We start from the raw sequence: 18,453 nt of genomic DNA, 5'->3' as shown, positions 1-18,453 counted from the left end.
CCATATTCAAATAAAGGTTTTAAAATGTAGGCTAAGTGTCACTAATTAAACTAGTATATACAGATAATTGTGGACCGCCTCTTGGATGTCTGCATCTCAAGAGAATGCAAAATGCAGGCGACAAATTATGTTTTATAAATAAAGTTTGGGAGGAACACATTAAAACGGTCTATCTAATCAGTTCGAGAAGAAGAATAAATACACAGATGAAAGCCGACTTGCCTATAGTTACTTTGACAGTTTTCTGCTTTCCTCCGCCACCCCGTTCCTTACTCATGGCTGGGGATATGGGGAGAACTTTGGGTTTGGGCTGAATTCCAAACTCTGAGCCCTCAATTCCCTTGAACAGCACAGCAAATACGCTTATTTTTTTTACTCCATTCAATCATTTGTAAATGTGAACTCATGAAAACCACTGCCAAAGGTAATTGGACAATATTTATTTGTTAAAGATTTATTTTTGGCATCTCATCATAAATTCAAATCTATAATTAAAAATGTATTGCATTTATGAAGAAAGATTAGCACCTAAGGCTCTATCGCTATTGCCTCATGGTGTACAGTGTCTTTAGGTGGATTAGTACTGTTTGTGATTTGGTCTTGGTGACTACTCCTCTTGACTACTCCTAACGTTTCACAGACTTAGGAGCTAGTTTTAGCACTAAAATGCTTTTTGAAATACTCTTAAAGCAAAAAATTTAGGACTCCTAAAATTAGGACTGACACGGCAATTATTTTTAAGAGTTTCTCCTAAATTGGCAATTTAGGAGCTACTTTTAGCCTTAAGATGTTTTGTGAATACAGCCCCAGATGTCTTGTATCAGGCGAGATTGGGTAAAAATTCCACTTGTAAAATTGCAACAATTAATATCCTCAATTCCCAAATTATTAAAAATTGTAATTAAAAGGAAAGGTGATATGACACAGTGGTAAACATGCCTCTGTCCCAACTTTTTTGGAGTGTGTTGCAGCCATCAAAATCAAAATTTGTTTATACTTACAAAATACAATAAAGTTGTTCAGTGAAAACATTGGAAATCTTTTCTTTGTACTTTTGTCAGTTAAATAGAGGTTTGAGAAAATTAACATATCACAGATTCTTGATTTTACTGCATTTTACATTATGCCCCAACTTTTCTGGAAATGGGCTTTGTATATATAATTTAAAGTTTATTACAGTTTAAATAACAGATTATTTTCATCCTACTAAGAGAAACAATGTGAATATGACCATTTGGTCAGTGGTATGATTTACTGACAAACAATTTTGAGACAAAAACATCTGACTGTAGGCCTACATGAATCATTACATATCAGAAATCACTCGTCACTGGTGATTTTTGTTAGACATGTACACATAATCTGTACATACCAAACGATAACTGTAACAAAAGGAATTGTGACACAGTACAAACTTCTTTATTCACATAAGTGTGTTGCACCATTCCTGTCGGATCAAATAGAGAAGGCACAACATTTTTTATTTTGTTTTTCCACAACCTGGCACTGCACAAGATTTTGCACTCTTCAAAGGCATGTTTATCGCTCGATCCAGTGTTAGCATCACGTCATGTGTAACACGTCATACTTGTCATGCGCAAATCAGTGGGCGTGGCTACAGTGGTAACAATGTAGAAGTAGCCATTGATTTCTTCTGCAGAGGTGGTCTGTCAGATCTCTATGACATAATAGAGACATTCCACAAATGAGTAGTAATCTGGGCTTGGTTTCAATAAAAGCTGTTTTTGGACTATCAAGGAACTTTTCAATTCTGAAACTTACAGGATATTCTTCTAATATAATGACCTGTTACATGTCAAAAGCTCACACAATTATATGGTCACAGCATCATATAATTAACAACACAAAATATATGAATCAAACTCACAAGACTGCTGACAGTTTCTTTTCCACACATTGTTTTATTATACCAATGTATGTACACCCAAATCATATAAAACAGTGAAATCGCTCTGAAACCATTCCTGTCTGTCTTGCCTGCACTCGAGACGGTGACGTGAGCTCCAGAGAGCTTTCGCTTCCATTGATCGTTGCTCACGAAATTCGCTTCTGATCTGCATAACGTTGAAATATCGTGTCTCCCGTCGCTTGACGCGCCTACATTCTGTCGCCAACGGTGATGAAATTGGATCCTGTCGCTTTGTCACTGCGTGTCTGGCGGTGTGAATGGGGCTTTAATACTTGATATGCAGATAAAGGACTGTTGACTATCTTGCTGGAGTACGTTGCTGTTTCTGAACGATATAATCATACTGGCTACAGGTTGTCTGTTAGATCACACAACACAAGGACTATGAATTGGCGTCACATGCACAATAACTGTAATTTAAAAGTGAGAAGAAACATATGATTAATAAACTGTTAGATGCAGATATACGCAGGGATTTTCTTTGTGCCGTGAACTTTTCAATGCGCAGTGCACTTTTTTTAGTTTAGGCTGCCCTGACCTGTGGCACAAACCTTACATTGGGTATTAGATGTCTAATAACTAATAAGATTGTGTCAAAGCAACTTTACAGTGATAACTGGTATATCATTTTGGACAAATTTAAAAAAAATTCTCCTCACCCTATGTGTTACCTGCTCGTTCTGTGCGCAAGAACTGTTTACTTCCGCTGGCATTCCCACGTGCGCTGTGGATATTTCACAAAGAGTGCTGCAAATTGCAAAGTCACAAGGTGGCGCTGCTGTGTGTTCTACAGTGTCGCGCAACAGCGCTTCAGGCTGCTTCAAAGTGATTCTCAATCAATGAATAGCGCACATTTATGCCATTATGATTGCTAATGAAGACAAGTCGATGAATTATGATAATGTATACTTTATGGCTTTGATATATTACGTTTTAGATGGTTGTAAGAATGCATATTTTATCTCTCTCATCTGAAGGATCTGCCCGCAATAGTATAGACATTTCAAAATAAGAGTCCAGGTGTATTTTGGGCTTTTTTATAATTAAAAGTCACATGCTAAGTTTTCTTTTCTTCTGGGCATTATTGGTATTTTGGTATTTATTTTATTGACAAAAAAAACAATTTTGCACATCCTGTCCAATGTACTTCAAGCAAATGTGCTATCTGAAGGCTTTGAAAACATACAGTAATTTATTACACTACCTGTCATAATAAAGAGAGAACACAAATATTTTAGGAATCTATCAAAAACTTGTTTGAAACTAAAAATGGTATTGCCATTTATTAGGAAAATAACAAACTGAAACAACTAAATAGTTTCTAAATAATATTCACATATAATATCCAAAAAAACGTATAATATCTGAAAAATAATATCTGAAAAAAACAGCTAAAAACAGCTATGAAGTGTTTTACTGTTTTCCTAAAATATTTGTGTTCTCTCTAAATTAATAAAATTAATTTCTTGTAAAACAGTAAAATCAAAAAATTCATGGATAACAACAATATATTGTAGTATTAAAAATACTGCTGTAACTAAAGAGCTTACACATACTGGTGGATTAACCATTACAGAAACAAGAAAAATTATTTTAGCACCAATACTGATAGTTTAGGCTGCCCTGACCTGTGGCACAAACCTTACATTGGGTATTAGATGTCTAATAACTAATAAGATTGTGTCAAAGCAACTTTACAGTGATAACTGGTATATCATTTTGGACAAATAAAAAAAAAAAAAATGATGTCATTGTCCAGCTTAAGTAAATTCAGAATTGATTCATTCCGTTGAAAGAATCAATAGTTACTAATTTAGAGAGAACACAAATATTTTGGGAATCTATCAAAAACTTGTTTGAAACTAAAAATGGTATTGCCATTTATTAGGAAAATAAACTGAAACAACTAAATAAATTCTAAATAATATTCACACATAATATATCCAAAAAAAACCTTGAGAATCTGAAAAAAAAAAAAAAAAACAGCTATAAAGTGTTTTACTGTTTTCCTGCCTTTCTTGTAAAACTGTAAAATCAAAAATTCATGGATAACAACAATATATTGTAGCATTAAAAATACTGCTGTAACTAAAGAGCTTACACATACTGGTGGATTAACCATTACAGAAACAAGAAAAATTATTTTAGCACCAATACTGATAGTTTAGGCTGCCCTGACCTGTGGCACAAACCTTACATTGGGTATTAGATGTCTAATAACTTTAGCACTGTATATAGTGAATATAGTTTAAATCTCTACTCTACATTAAAAATGAAGATAGTAATAAAGATAATAAAGAAAAACACAAACTCAGTGTTAACCAACAGGCAAGATAAATGTACTGCAGGAACACACACAGTCACTCTGGACACAATCAACCCCTTACTGTCATTTCTTTATCCTGTGAATAGGCTATAAGAAATGTCTTACATTTATTTTCAGTTAGTTCTCCCTTTACAGTTACTACTATCATAAAATACTTGAATGACATGTTGACTTTCAAATCTAAATTTAACTTTAAACAACAGATATTTCAGCAAAATGAATATTTTTGCTCTGAATATTAATTGTCTCCCTCTCTCCCGCATTCCGTCTGTCTGACACGGATGCGTGCGCCGGCGCTCATTCAGCAAAGAAGCTTAAAATAAATACTTCTCATGTTTTGATCAGCTTTGATCTCATACCTTTCCCGCCTATTTTTAGATTAATTTTTGTCCATAGAAATGCATTATTCAGTGCTGTAATTTGATGCGACCGGCGGAAGTCTTCTGTGCACGGTGGGCGGAGCCAACTAATCGTTAATTAGAATCGTTGTCGATGATTTTCATTATCGATTATTATCGATTTTATCGAATAGTTGTTGCAGCCCTACTGCAGTCACACCGACTATTTTAACTATGTCTTTAGTACCTTTCTGGACCTTGAAAGTGGTGGTTAAATTGCTGTCTATGGACGAGTCAGATACCTCCCGAATTTCATCAAAAATATCTTACTTTGTGTTCCGAAGTTGAACGAAGGTCTTACGAGCGTGAAACGACATGAAGGTGATTAATTAAAGGTGCCATCGAACGTTTTTTTACAAGATGTAATATAAGTCTAAGGTGTCCCCTGAATGTGTCTGAAGTTTCAGCTCAAAATACCCCATAGATTTTTTTTTTATTACTTTTTTTAACTGCCTATTTTGGGGCATTATTAAATATGAGCCGATTTATGCTGTTCGACCCCTTTAAATGCTGACGCTCCCCGCCCACGGAGCTCGCGCTTGCCTTAAACAGTGCCTAAACAAAGTTTACACAGCTAATATAACCCTCAAATGGATCTTTACAAAGTGTTCGTCATGCATGCGGCATGAATGCGTCAGATTATGTGAGTATTGTATACTGTTATATTGTTTACATTGATTCTGAATGAATTTGAGGCTGTGCTCCGTGGCTAACAGCTAATGCTACACTGTTGGAGAGATTTATAAAGAATGAAGTTGTGTTTATGAATTATACAGACTGCAAGTGTGATATCATGGATCATGACAGTTATTATTGCTCCATCTGCCATTTTTCGCTATTGTTCTTGCTTGCTTACCTAGTTTGATGATTCGGCTGTGCTGTTCCAGACGTTACTGGCTGCCCTTGTGTAATGTCTTTCATAATGTTGGGAACATGGGCTGGCATGCAAATATTGGGGGCGTACACCCCGACTGTTACGTAACAGTCGGTGTTATGTTGAGACTCGCCTGTTCTTCTGAGGTCTTTTAAACAAATGAGATTTATTTAAGAAGGAGGAAACAATGGAGTTTGAGACTCACTGTATGTCATTTCCATGTACTGAACTCTTGTTATTTAACTATGCCAAGATAAATTGAATTTTTCATTCGAGGGCACCTTTAATTACAGAATTTTCATTTTTGGGTGAACCAACCCTTTAATTTGTCAATTTGTTCCCAATATTTCTTGCAGAAGAGCTTCATATTATGGGGACCTCACCCAGTGGGGACATTTTGACAAGTCCATGTACTTTGGAAAGTGACTGTGGTGCCCTATTGATGATGGCCTTGACAATAATTTACTGCAAGTCAAGTCAAGTCACCTTCATTTATATAGCGCTTTTTACAATGCAGATTGTGTCAAAGCAACTTTACAGTGATAACTAGGGCTGGACGATTAATCGAAAAGTAATCGAAACCGAAATTCAGAACCTCTAACCGACATAATTTTCCCATGTCGGTTATTTCGGTTTTTTTATCCTGTTAATACTTCCCCCTTAAAAACATAGTACCGCGTGACTCTGCCCCGTCTAGTCAGTGGCATAAAAGCAAAACACGGAGCCTCCGTGACGGAGGTGAATGCTGATTCAACACATAGTGACGGCGTGCGAGCGGTGAGCCTTGCGTCTTCACTAAACTTTGTCAGTTGTATTTGTTTTATGGTTTGGAGTTTCAAGCAATTTAGACGATCGGATGTGTATTATTATATCGAGCTACCACGCTCACGCAGCTGCATTGTGACATGAATACTCATACAAACAGTAGCTGCGCAAAACGTGAAGATCGCGCGCACAGAGAAGAATGCTGAAACTAGTTGTCAGCGCTGAACTGTGATTTATCATTAAAGTAGCTTAGAAACTCAAAACTTATTATAGCATATATTTTTCTACATTTTAAGGAACTATTTACAACCCACAGCTTCACAAATAATAGACAGACGGTATGACTAACTTACACACGCAATCACTCATACTGGTACTGTACTAATTTATTTGTATCTGATTTACAACGAGCAGAAATCTGTAAGAAATGTTACGAAGCATAGATTAAATAACTGCTGAAAGTGAGCTATGATGTCAGATCACTCTTTCAATAGGAAAAAATATCCCACCTTTAATAGTCAATCATATTTATAGTACAAACCTTGTCAGTGAACTATGAGGGCAAAAAAAAAGAAAAAAAAAAAAAATCGTCCATTAATCGTAATTGAGGTAAAATGTTCAATTAATTGAGGTTTTGATTTTAGGCCATAATCGTCCAGCCCTAGTTATAACTGGTATATAATTTTGGCTGCACAGCAGCTCTTAAAGAAAATGGTGTCATTTTCCAGCTTAAGTAAATTCAGTATTGATTCATTCCATTGAAAGAATCAATAGTTATTAATTTAGTTCATTAATCTATGTCAGCACTGCAGTAAACAGTGATGTCATCATCCAGCTCAGTTCAGTTCACATACAAGGGTGTCAATGCAGGCAGATCAAAACATTGTTGAATATCAAATGTCAAGTGTCCCCAACTAAGCAAGCCAAAGGCGATGGCAGCAAGGAACCCAAACTTCAACAGGTGACATCAGGTTCTAAAATGGAGAAAAAAAACCTTGGGAGAAACCAGGCTCAGTTGGGGGGCCAGTTCTCCTCTGGCCAACAGCGAACGGTGCTGCGCTCCATTTTCTGGTTGCTCTCTTAAGGGCCCAAGTGTGCTCGTTGTACCAAGACGTTGGACTAATTTCCTTTTTTTTTTTTAAATTAGTGCATCTAATGAGCTGGAAAAGAGAGAGTCAATAGTTTCTGTTGCAACTGAGTTCATCTAAGCTGTCTGGTATGCTAAGGCAAAGAAACTGATCCATAAGATTATTTATAAAGCAATTAGGGCTGTGACGGTAGTCATGACAACCGCGCCACCGCGGTGGTGAAGTTGCCACCGCGGTCGTGGAGTGTCACCGGCGGTAATGTGATGTCATATATAATATATATTATTTATACATCTCAGAGATCGCGTTAACTGAAAATTTTCCGTCTTTGATGGCATTTTTTTTAGCAGTGACGGAAAAAATCTGCAGCCCGTCCATCATTTTGACAGATTATGTAGTTTGTATGTAAGCTTGTTGTAATTCCCACCCCTGTCCAGTAGATGGTGAGTGCGCTCCAGTGTGGCAGCAAAGCACGAGTTCAGTCTCCAGAATAAAATGAAAACGACGCGCTTGATTACACACAGACAAGCACCCAGTTTAAGTCAATTGTATAATGATAAAGTTACTTATGCATGCTTTCTTAAGTTTTGTTATTTCTCTTGCTGACTATAAGTTTATGGTCAATGAATGGCTTTTCTGAGGTAAATTGTTAGGTGACATTGTTTGCAACACTGATTGAACTGACGTGATACAGATTTCGGTAAGCTACTGTATCTTTCAACATTTTTTTTTATTTTCATTTATGTTTATTTCGTTCTGTACAGTAGTAAAGAGGAAAGGATGATCGCATTCACTCACAATCCGTGACAAATGTTCAAGATTAAAACTGAAAGTGATGCAGCTAGTCTTTGATCAATTTTCTTTTCATTGTATAAATAAATGCAAGCCTATGCCTATTTGCTTATCCTGTAAGTTCGTGAATAAAATGTCTTATTAAAATATAAAAAAATAAAATGACTGGTAATTATTGATTATGATGGATTTTTTGTACGATCCTGTCCATCAAAATGACGGTGAAATGCAAAAAAAAAAAAAAAAAAAAAAAAAAAAAAAAAAAAAAGCACTTCACTAAACTTGCTCCACACCCACACATACAGCAGACAATGTCAGAGACAGAAGTTGCTATCTCTATTTTCTGTGCCCCGTTGAAAAATAAGTTACAATTTGCAGTATGGGAATACTTTAGATATAGAAAAACAAACGCGGGGCTGTCCTCGAGTGTAGATATCCAAAAACAATGCAGGCGCAAAGTAGGCCTAACGTTACCTGCAAAAGGAGGAAACACATCAAACATGTTGACCTATATTTGAGAACACCATCCGTGTAGATGCAGGTATGTTCCGTTTATAACTTAGGTCGTATGATATGCGTGATGGAGAGGGAATCCCGGAATCCAGTCATGAAAATGGAATGTACAGTATAACGCAGCGATGTCAGGTAAAAACGCGCGATTTGTTGGACTGATGAATAAAACGAAAGCAGAGCTGTACAATAAATCAAATCGCGACATGGTCTAGGCGGGGTCTTTGAATATTAAACGCAAACAGACTGCTGTATAAATATATCTGTCTGTTTAAGGTGTCTGCCTGTGTGAATGAGCTGCGCCGTTTCGTGTACTACATACTTAAAGGTGCTAAAGAGGATGTTTTGTTTTATACATTTTTGCAATATTACTTGAAACTGTCTTTACTAACTGATAAAAGACTATTTATTAGGTGCACTGAACGTAATAATATTAATATACATCATCTGTGCACGAGGTAGGGCCTTAAAAACATCAGCCAATCGTTTACGCGATTGGCCCTCTGACTTGTCAATCACTGCCGTGACGTTCCTTGTGAGAGACGTGCGCGGATTGGCCCTCTGGCTTGTCAATCACTGCCATGACGTTCCTTGTGAGAGACGAGCGCGGCTGCGCTCTCCAGTAACTTTACACACTCCACAGGCGCTGCATGCAATGTTTTTGTCAGGAGACAGGAATAACAACTGCAGATTATGAGTTACATGTGGTGAGTCCGACATAATGAATCCAAAAAACACGACACAGCGAATGCCGGTGGTAAACACTCGTGTTCCAATACTCGTGCACGGGTTTTGGGAGGCGTTCCTTTGCAATGAGCGGTGAAGGAGGGGGGCTGTTCTTACGCATGCTCTCATTTCAAAAACTCAGTAACAGTCTTTGGATTCTCAGTCGACGAAAAAATCATCTCTATCACCTTTAAGTATGCGCGGCGCTCTTATTGTTTTTTAAGTGTTTGCCATCTCGTTATCAGAGGACATGAACACAAACATATCCACGGTTGCTCTGAGATAGCGCTTAATGAGCATTTCATCATTTTATTTGAGAAAAATCATTGTCAAATACACTGAAACTCAAAGCTCTTCACTACATCCCATCAAAATAAAAGACCGGTTTTTAACTTGAAGAAATTGACAAATTTATTATGATTGTTAAATAGAATGTACTTCTCAAAATAATTATAAAAAAAGTTAATTTCATTTCCATCATTTTTGATAATATTTGTATAAAAAAAATAAAAGCCAGAAGAATTAAGTCAAAGCAGAATTTCTGAATTTTAATTATTAATAAAAGTTGTTCAATTTCTAATCCATAATAATTTATTAAATGTATTTGATTGTTTTTGATTATTGAAATCTGAATAGAGAAAACAAACATTTTAATTAATTTACTGGTCATTTTAATTCATGATATAAATAAAAATTGATTGTTAAATACCGTATACCGTGAAACCGTGATATTTACTCAGACGGTTATCATACCGTGGAAATCTCATACCGTTACAACTCTAGTAGTAGCCTATACACAAGACTAGATAATGATCTGAGATGTCATCGCTCTGCTGCAGAACGGCATCAATATCGATTCAATGTGACAATATTAGATCTAAAGTATGATTACAACGAGTGGGTCCTGACACGTGTTGTCTAACTCACCAGCTGTGCGCAAGTTACAACGTAGCCTAGTTTTGACGTAAATGGGCACTAAGTTACAACTTATGCACTACTAAATATTTTTGTGTTGCACCATTAAACTTAAAGGTAAAGCGTAACTCTACAGATACACTAAATATTTACAGAAGCCTCCTATCAGGAGTAACAGTTGGAATAAAATAGCAGACTGACTGAACTGCATCAATAAGCTCTTGTTTTACTTGACAGACTTCATTCTGTAGACATATGTGATGCTGCTGACATTACATTTACATTTTAAGAGAGATTATGTGAAAAGATTATTTTGTAAGCCACTCTTCAACACGTACCCGTCCTAAACAGTGTGCCGCTGTGTGCATCTGTCCCATTACTCAGTGTTGTACATGTTGAATAAAATCAATCAATCAATAGTAGTAGTTACTAAGCCACTAGTGTGGACTTTAAGTTCCAAATTAAAAAAGAACTTACGAACGGGGGTGCAACCCTGCCCTGGGCATTATTGTTATTTTGGTTACATAAATTGTATTCAATTTAATGTCCATTTAATTCATAGTAAACTATTGTAGTCTCTGGCTGGAATGCTCCCCCACAGGAAGAAAAGACTTAGAACATTTGACACATTTTGCATATTATATATACACAGGTGCTGGTCATATCATTAGAATATCATCAAAAAGTTGATTTATTTCACTAATTCCATTCAAAAAGTGAAACTTGTATATTATATTAATTCATTACACACAAACTGATATATTTCAAATGTTTATTTATTTTAATTTTGATGATTATAACTGACAACTAAGGAAAATCCCAAATTCAGTATCTCAGAAAATTAGGATATTGTGAAAGGGTTCAATATTGAAGACACCTGGTGCCACGCTCTAATTAGCTAATTAACTCAAAATACCTGCAAAGGCCTTTAAATGGTCTCTCAGTCTAGTTCTGTAGGCTACACGATCATGGGCAAGACACAAAAGGTCATTGCAAAAGAGGCTGGCTGTTCACAGAGCTCTGTGTCCAAGCACATTAATAGAGAGGCGAAGGGAAGGAAAAGATGTGGTAGAAAAAAAGTGTACAAGCAATAGGGATAACCACACCCTGGAGAGGATTGTGAAACAAAACCCATTCAAAAATGTGGGGGAATACCCCCAAATACCCCCTTTCCACCAGCCTGAACCAGGTGCTAGTTCAGAGCTAGTGCTAGTGCCAGTTCGGAGTTGGTTCAACTGACGAGTCGTATGCTCTACAAACGCTCCCGCGGATCCGCGGCACCCGCCGAATTGGTCTGCGCTGCTCCGATGCATCTCGAACAAGCCTTCTATCAACAATCGCGGATGTTTCACTACTGTTGATGCTCATAGCTTTGCGAACCTACATTGGCATCCAAACACGACTCGCCATAATTTGTATATAGAACGAGATTACAATCTAGCTGCTATTAGCTCGATTAGCTGCTATTTCAAAAATGGCGGTCACAGGTGTCTTGTTGGTCACGGTAACCCCGCCCCCAGCCCCTGACGCAAGCGGTTCTTACTTCTAGCCCAGCAACGTTTTGGTGCTACTTACGAACCACTTTTCCTGGTTCGGAGCTGGTGCTTTGTGTGTCGAAAGACAAAGAACTGATTTGAAACTAGGCTCTGGCTCCGAACCAGCACTCAAACTGCCTTGGTGGAAAAGGGGTAAAAGAGTGGACTGCAGCTGGAGTCAGTGCTTCAAGAACCACTACACACAGACTAGGGGTGTCCTCGACTACGGATTTACATAGTCGAATCCGATTCGAATCAGATTGCCTATATTCGACTGATAGTCGAATCATATATGTTGGGGTTGGGGGGGGGGGGTGATTTGAGCTTGAAAAACAGCAGTCCGCTAGAGAGTGCGCACAGACTTTGAAAGATGGAGCGGGACACGGAAAATGAAGTAGGCCTAAAGGCCTATAGCCTACCCGCGGGCGCGGCTTAAGGCAACTTTTATTTTCTTTCACACACAGCACAGAGAAACGTCTTTCTAATAAACCGACCAAACTGCCTGTCAAGTGATAGACGAAACTGACAATGATTTTATCTTTTTTAAACAAATGAAAGGCAATCTGGATAAACATTCACAGCCACGATGTACAGAACACTCTCAAAGCTATAGAAGAAAACGAATAAAAACATTTTGGATCAATAAACCTTAAAATATATATAAAAATAACTGCAGAAAAGCCACACTGCAGATATACATTTCATATGTCAGCAAATCAAATTACATCGGCTAAACTGTCTGTGCAAGCAAGCTTTAACTCTACAGCGCAACACTGATGCACCAAAAAATTTAATTCATTTAATAAAAAAAATTATAATTTTTTTTATTTATCAAACATTAATTTACAGAATTTAATTACAACAGAAATATGATACGAGTCAAACTGCAAAATGCCTGAAGTGCAGGGGAACATATATTCAAAACACAAGCCACAAATAATTAAATTAGATAACCCAGAGTGATCAATAAATAAATTAAAATTAAAGAAATTATTAAAATAACGAAAGTATATCCAGAATTGTCAACTTTGTCTTTTTAACTGCAGAGACAATAGACAGAGGCAGAGACAGAGGCAGTCTTTTTAGCTAAACATTCAAAAATCAAATTACATCCGTCTAAAATAGTTTGAAATCATTTGTAGCTACCCTACCTGATTGAGAGAAAAAAAAATCCAGTCTTTCACGCGATCTGCCTGTGTCCTTTTGAGTCGGGTGTGTCTCATACGTCCTGAAAAGTGAAGCCGCGGGCTCTTTGATCGCCCCCTGGTGGCTGGATGCAGTACAAGTCATAAACCCGCCCTCTCAATCCAAACTAATGGCACTTGTCAAAATAACAAAAAATTAATTACACATACAATAAAATTTTCCGAAAGATGGTTTTGGTCATTTAAGGTAGTTGTTATCATGCTGATATATATTCAATAGTTCATTTTTGTGATCAGTTTGATTTTTGCAAGCAATTTGGTGCTATAGAAACGGGGCGTGTCGTCACGATTTACAGTTGATTGACAGCTTCTCTGAGGACTGTCAGAGCTTTGAGGGGAGATTTAAGATGAATAAATAACTATTATTTTTCGATTTCTGTGTTATTTCTCACTGACAAAAGTTGTTGTTCAGCAGTAAACTATCCTAACCGACCTACAGATCTGACGGATCACTGAGTTTTTTGCGGTCACGTTAAATGTGGGCTTTATAAGCTAAATGTTATTAGCCAAGATAACATGGCTAATGTTAGCCATGACGGAAAAAGCAGGTGATCATAATCTGGCAGTTACTAATTATCTTTATGGGTATAAAATAATAATTATCAGGACAAAACTAATCCTACTCTAGTTAATTAAAGAGCACTGTCTAACGTTACAGCAATCGATCTGCTGTAGAGTTAGTTCAACTTTACCGAGGTTTCAAAAATATTATTGCTCTAGAAACAGAATATTTTTTTACAAGTATAATTTTCATTTGTGTATAATTTATTTATTTAAAATACATAAATTACGATATGTTGTTTTGACCTAGTTATGAGTAATTTAGTTTAAAACTGAACAATGTGCATTAATAAACATTCAAATAAATGTAAATTCCTTATTGCCAGATGTAATTAAGCCATCGTTTAAGCCAAATGAAAAAGGGAGGAGGAAAAGAAAAATATAATAAACAATAGATAATAAAACAAATAGGTGATCTGATTTTGATGACGCAGACGTCTGGGCGGAAGTTTGATACCGCGACTCCGCCTCCGCCTCCTGGTTTCACTGACGAGTCTTTCTGCGCATGCCCAGGTTCCAACATGTCAACGCCCATCATCGTCCGTTTTACCTTCAGTTCATTACAATGGAAGGAAGCGGCGTCGCGTCGTCCATCTGGTTTGAGTCTTTTCAAATAGCGCGCTATAGTCAGCTCGTTGGCCGGCAGAAACGCGCTGCAGTGTTTGTCGTTGAGTTGTATAGGACATGAGCTGTTGGCACAACTTGCATCATACGTTTTTTTGATCATCTTTTACCATTTCAAAGTGCATCCAATTGTACACTTTATCCCAGACGTTGTTGAAGATTTAATCCCTGCCGTAAAGATGCTCATCTGCCGGTCACGGATCATGGAAGTGAAACTTAAATTGGTCACAGGGGTGGTTGGATTTATTCACGCACATTAAAAATATTTATTAAAAGCTTCTTTCTTTTCACATTTTTATTTATGGTATTAACATAATAGGCTGTATATTAACCTATTGGGAAAGAACCAGTATGTCTATGTAAAATCAGATATTGAGCGCCCCCATATCTCTCTCATAACACCTCTGCGACGATTCGACTGTGAGATTGGTAGTCGAATCAGGCTCCTCCTATCGAAGATTCGAATCGTCGACTATTCAGGGTCACTTTTTGAATGGAATTAGTGAAATAAATAATTTTTTTGATGATATTCTAATTATATGACCAGCACCTGTGTATATGTGTGTGTGTGTATATGTATGTATGTATATATATATATATATATATATATATATATATATATATATATATATATATATATATATATATATATATAAAAAATTTTATTTATTTATTTATTTATTTTTTACTAGTATCAGTAAAATGTTTGTCCCATTCACTGAGAGACACTATACGACAAAGCAAGAACTCTACCGTTTGAATTCTGTAATTTTGCATAATTTACAATTCATAATAATGCATAATATTAGTATGTTATTAAATGTAATAGTAGCCTATGCAAGTAAAATGAATTTCAATAAATAAAAATCACACGTTGTTTGTCACATGTAGTAGACCATTTTTGTGCTGTGGGTAATAGGAGGATTTTTCACCTGGCTAGTGGCTACCATCGCAAGTATATTTCAAACGTGGGAAGCACTGGTATAACATTTCATAATACAACACTAGCCTCTGATATCGGTTCAGACTTACTGCTGCAGGGTAAAAACGCAAAACCTGCCAAACAAATTTTTGCATAGGACTGAAGGAACGTGAATACCTGGTACTTTCTCTCCCAAGATCGCCTCATACAAAACCACAAACACATTTGCATCACACTCCGAGATCCGTTCCAGCCTCAGGTTAATGTGACATTTCAACAAAATGTTGTTTGCCACGTCCAACCAATCTATACAAAAAAGTACATGAAACATTTCAAACATAGTTTTATCAACACTTTTAACAAGCATACAGCATAATATAATTTGCTTAAGGTTCTAGGTTTAAAAAATAAAAATCTTGGAATTTTTGGCCAGAGGCAGAAATTTACTGCATCAATACAGAGACATATCATGACTACAAAGAGAGATATTATAAACACACACACACAAGGGATTGTTTTTGGCGCTCAACAGCGCGCCGTCCAGCCTTGTCAGTAAAATCAAGAGGAAATTAAATGAAGCTTGTTTTCAATGTCTGATTATACTTCACGACAAGATCTGATTTACAAGTATAAAGAAATATCCCATATTTTAACTATGTCCTGTAGTTTGACAGGCTGATATCAGTTATCATCACTAACATAAGGGTTTAATACTAAGTTTACAAACTGCCTTTTGAAAAGGTTTTTTATTTGAAATTTGATGGTTTTGATCATTATATTACACAGCCATAACATGTAAATAATAATGTAGCACTTCAAACCACCTAGCATGCAGCTAACGTTAACGCAAATAAAGGGTTGATATCAACAGCACAAACTCACCCCTCTCCTCAGGTCCCATCGAGCAGATTTTACGCTTAAAGGCAAGAATATGTTAATTCACAGTCCACTGAGTAAACCACTTCAGTTGATCAGAAAAATGTAAAAGCTGATGTTTGAAAAAATGGAACAGCAACAGCGGTTTAAAACCTTACCATGCTCTAATTGGCTGAGACTCTAGTGACGTATGCGGATGCAAAACAAACGCAAGGATGTTGAAAATTCTTCAAACTTCATCGTGTGTGTATATATATATATATATATATATATATATATATATATATATATATGGGTGATTCTTCAATTGGGGGCTATTTTGCCATCTTACATTTTGATGAATGAAATTTGGTTGAATACGTATAAAAAACAAAATGTTTCTATTCAGCGAATTACATATATTTTCTTGTTCTTACCATCAAAATGTGTTTTTCTGTGTTCATCAAAGCACACTTTTGTTTAATTTCTGGAAAATTAATTTTAGATGTTTTTTCTTTGAATAGGTGGATGAGTATTTCATTAGGCTTTTAATGTAGCACCTGAAGATTGAACATAAAACAGTTTTAAAGGTATGTTTTCTGTAAATTAAGCAACGTGGCGAAAATGACATACTGTTCTGGTAATGACATAGTGTTTTGGTAATGACATAAATGAAAAGTGCACTGATACATAAAGCAAATTTAAAGGATTAAATAATGACTTCTGGTGAGTGTTGTTGAAAGAAATGGATAGATGTGAGGAGATATATATAAATATGACACAACCATCAACTTGAACATGTTTATTTCAATCATGAAGAAACCATACAATATTTTCTAGAGAATCAATTGTCACAATGGGATAAAACAGCATAAAAATATCCTTCAGAAACATTTCATAACTATGACTATTACCATTAAGTGAAATAAAGTTTTTAACATAAAAGTTTAACATAAAAGTTTTTAACAGAAAACATAAAAGTTTTCAAACTCATAAAAGTTGCATTGGGTTAAAACTAACAATGCATATAATGAAATGTGTTTGCTTTCAAACATGTATTTGAACATTCAAAATGTGAATTAGAGATGATAAAGGGAGATGGATACATAGTGTTGTACTTCCTGTCAAATTTTGTCATTGGCTCTTTTATTGTTTTGGTTAACTCTCCATTGTTTGTGTTTCTGTCTTTGCTCCCGTTTTGAAAGTTGTGAGATTACTTTAAGCTTTCCTGTTTCTTTTCTTCTCTAGACCTTTCAGCTGATTTCTTGGGAGCCATTCTGGTTAAAAAATAAGAAAAAAATAGTTTTAGGAAGTAAGGCATCTCATTTAAGTTTCATTGTAAAATAACACTATTATGCTTCTTTAACTTAATTTATAAACACATAATATGATATAGATAGTGACACAGAACATGTCATTACCACCATCACTTGTCATTACCATCACAACAAGTTGTGTGTTGGTAATGACGTGTTGCGGTAATTACTTTTTTTTTTTTCAGGAAAAAAAGATGCTAGGTCATGGATTTGCTAACATCACTCAACAGCTAGTACAAAAAGAACTTTAAATACACATAAATCATGTGAATATATACATATATTTATCAAAATATTGCTGCTACAGCATTTATGGTAATGACGCTGAATAAGTCTACTCCATGATCAGAAGGAATTCATGATTACTTACTTACTTTTTCAGACATCAAATGTCACTGTTCTTCCATGGCTGACATGTGCTCCCCTGCTGGTGTTCATTTCCATGGTTACAGCATACACAAGTCTTACCCTCAAAAAAATCCTTGTTGTAATCATAGACTGTCGCGGTAATGACAGTATTGTTGTGGACAATACTAAATTGTTAAAAATATTCACAAATTGCACAGATATGAACCCAAATTATGCATCAAGTGCCTTTTTAAGTTACTGTTTAAACATATATTGTGATTTTTTAATGAACTGATAACATTTTATCACATTTTCAGAGCAGACAAGTTTTAAAGTCTGGGTTGGGGACAAGGCTTGAGTAGCCAAATATTAGTGATGAAAACATTTTTAAAAATGGAAATCATACTGATTTTAGTGTATAACATTTTTTAGTGGTGCAATAAATATTATTTGAAATAACTAAACTATTTATTTTATAATATAGTATTTTTAACATGAATGTATAATCTGGGGACATAAAAGTTCCCCTAATTGAAGAATCACCGATATATATATATATATATATATAGCATTGTTTTAGAGTTTAAATATACATGTCTTTTTTTTCACAAAGTTGGTTACTGTAAGACAACCAACCTCTCTTAAATTATTATTTATCCTTACACCCATGTGCTGCATCAGTGAAAATTGTTCCTCAAGCTGCAAGTATCTTGTGTATTTTTAGAGAATATACAATATTCATATCTTGTTTCTATTAATTTAG

The 18,453-nt window shown here is 35.7% G+C and overlaps 1 protein-coding gene across 2 annotated transcripts in view; it reads right to left on the bottom strand.

The window, feature by feature from the left end:
- Nucleotides 1–16,220, bottom strand: part of LOC125269680 (centrosomal protein of 95 kDa-like) — a 90,110-nt gene extending 73,890 nt beyond the window's left edge. The window contains exons 1-2 of one of the 2 annotated variants that reach the window (XM_048192622.1): nt 16,054–16,219; nt 15,349–15,477 (exon numbers count right to left, since the gene is read on the bottom strand). In XM_048192622.1, the coding sequence (XP_048048579.1) occupies nt 15,349–15,477; nt 16,054–16,072 (148 nt within the window). In that variant the 5' untranslated portion in view covers nt 16,073–16,219. Of the gene's footprint in view, nt 1–15,348; nt 15,478–16,053 lie in introns of both variants that reach the window. The other variant, XM_048192623.1, reaches the window with a different exon arrangement.
- Nucleotides 16,221–18,453: the final 2,233 nt, after the last annotated feature.

Source organism: Megalobrama amblycephala, linkage group LG6 (genome assembly GCF_018812025.1).
Source record: "Megalobrama amblycephala isolate DHTTF-2021 linkage group LG6, ASM1881202v1, whole genome shotgun sequence".
Classification (NCBI taxonomy): domain Eukaryota; kingdom Metazoa; phylum Chordata; class Actinopteri; order Cypriniformes; family Xenocyprididae; genus Megalobrama; species Megalobrama amblycephala.
This window is presented reverse-complemented; position numbering and strand designations above follow the sequence as displayed.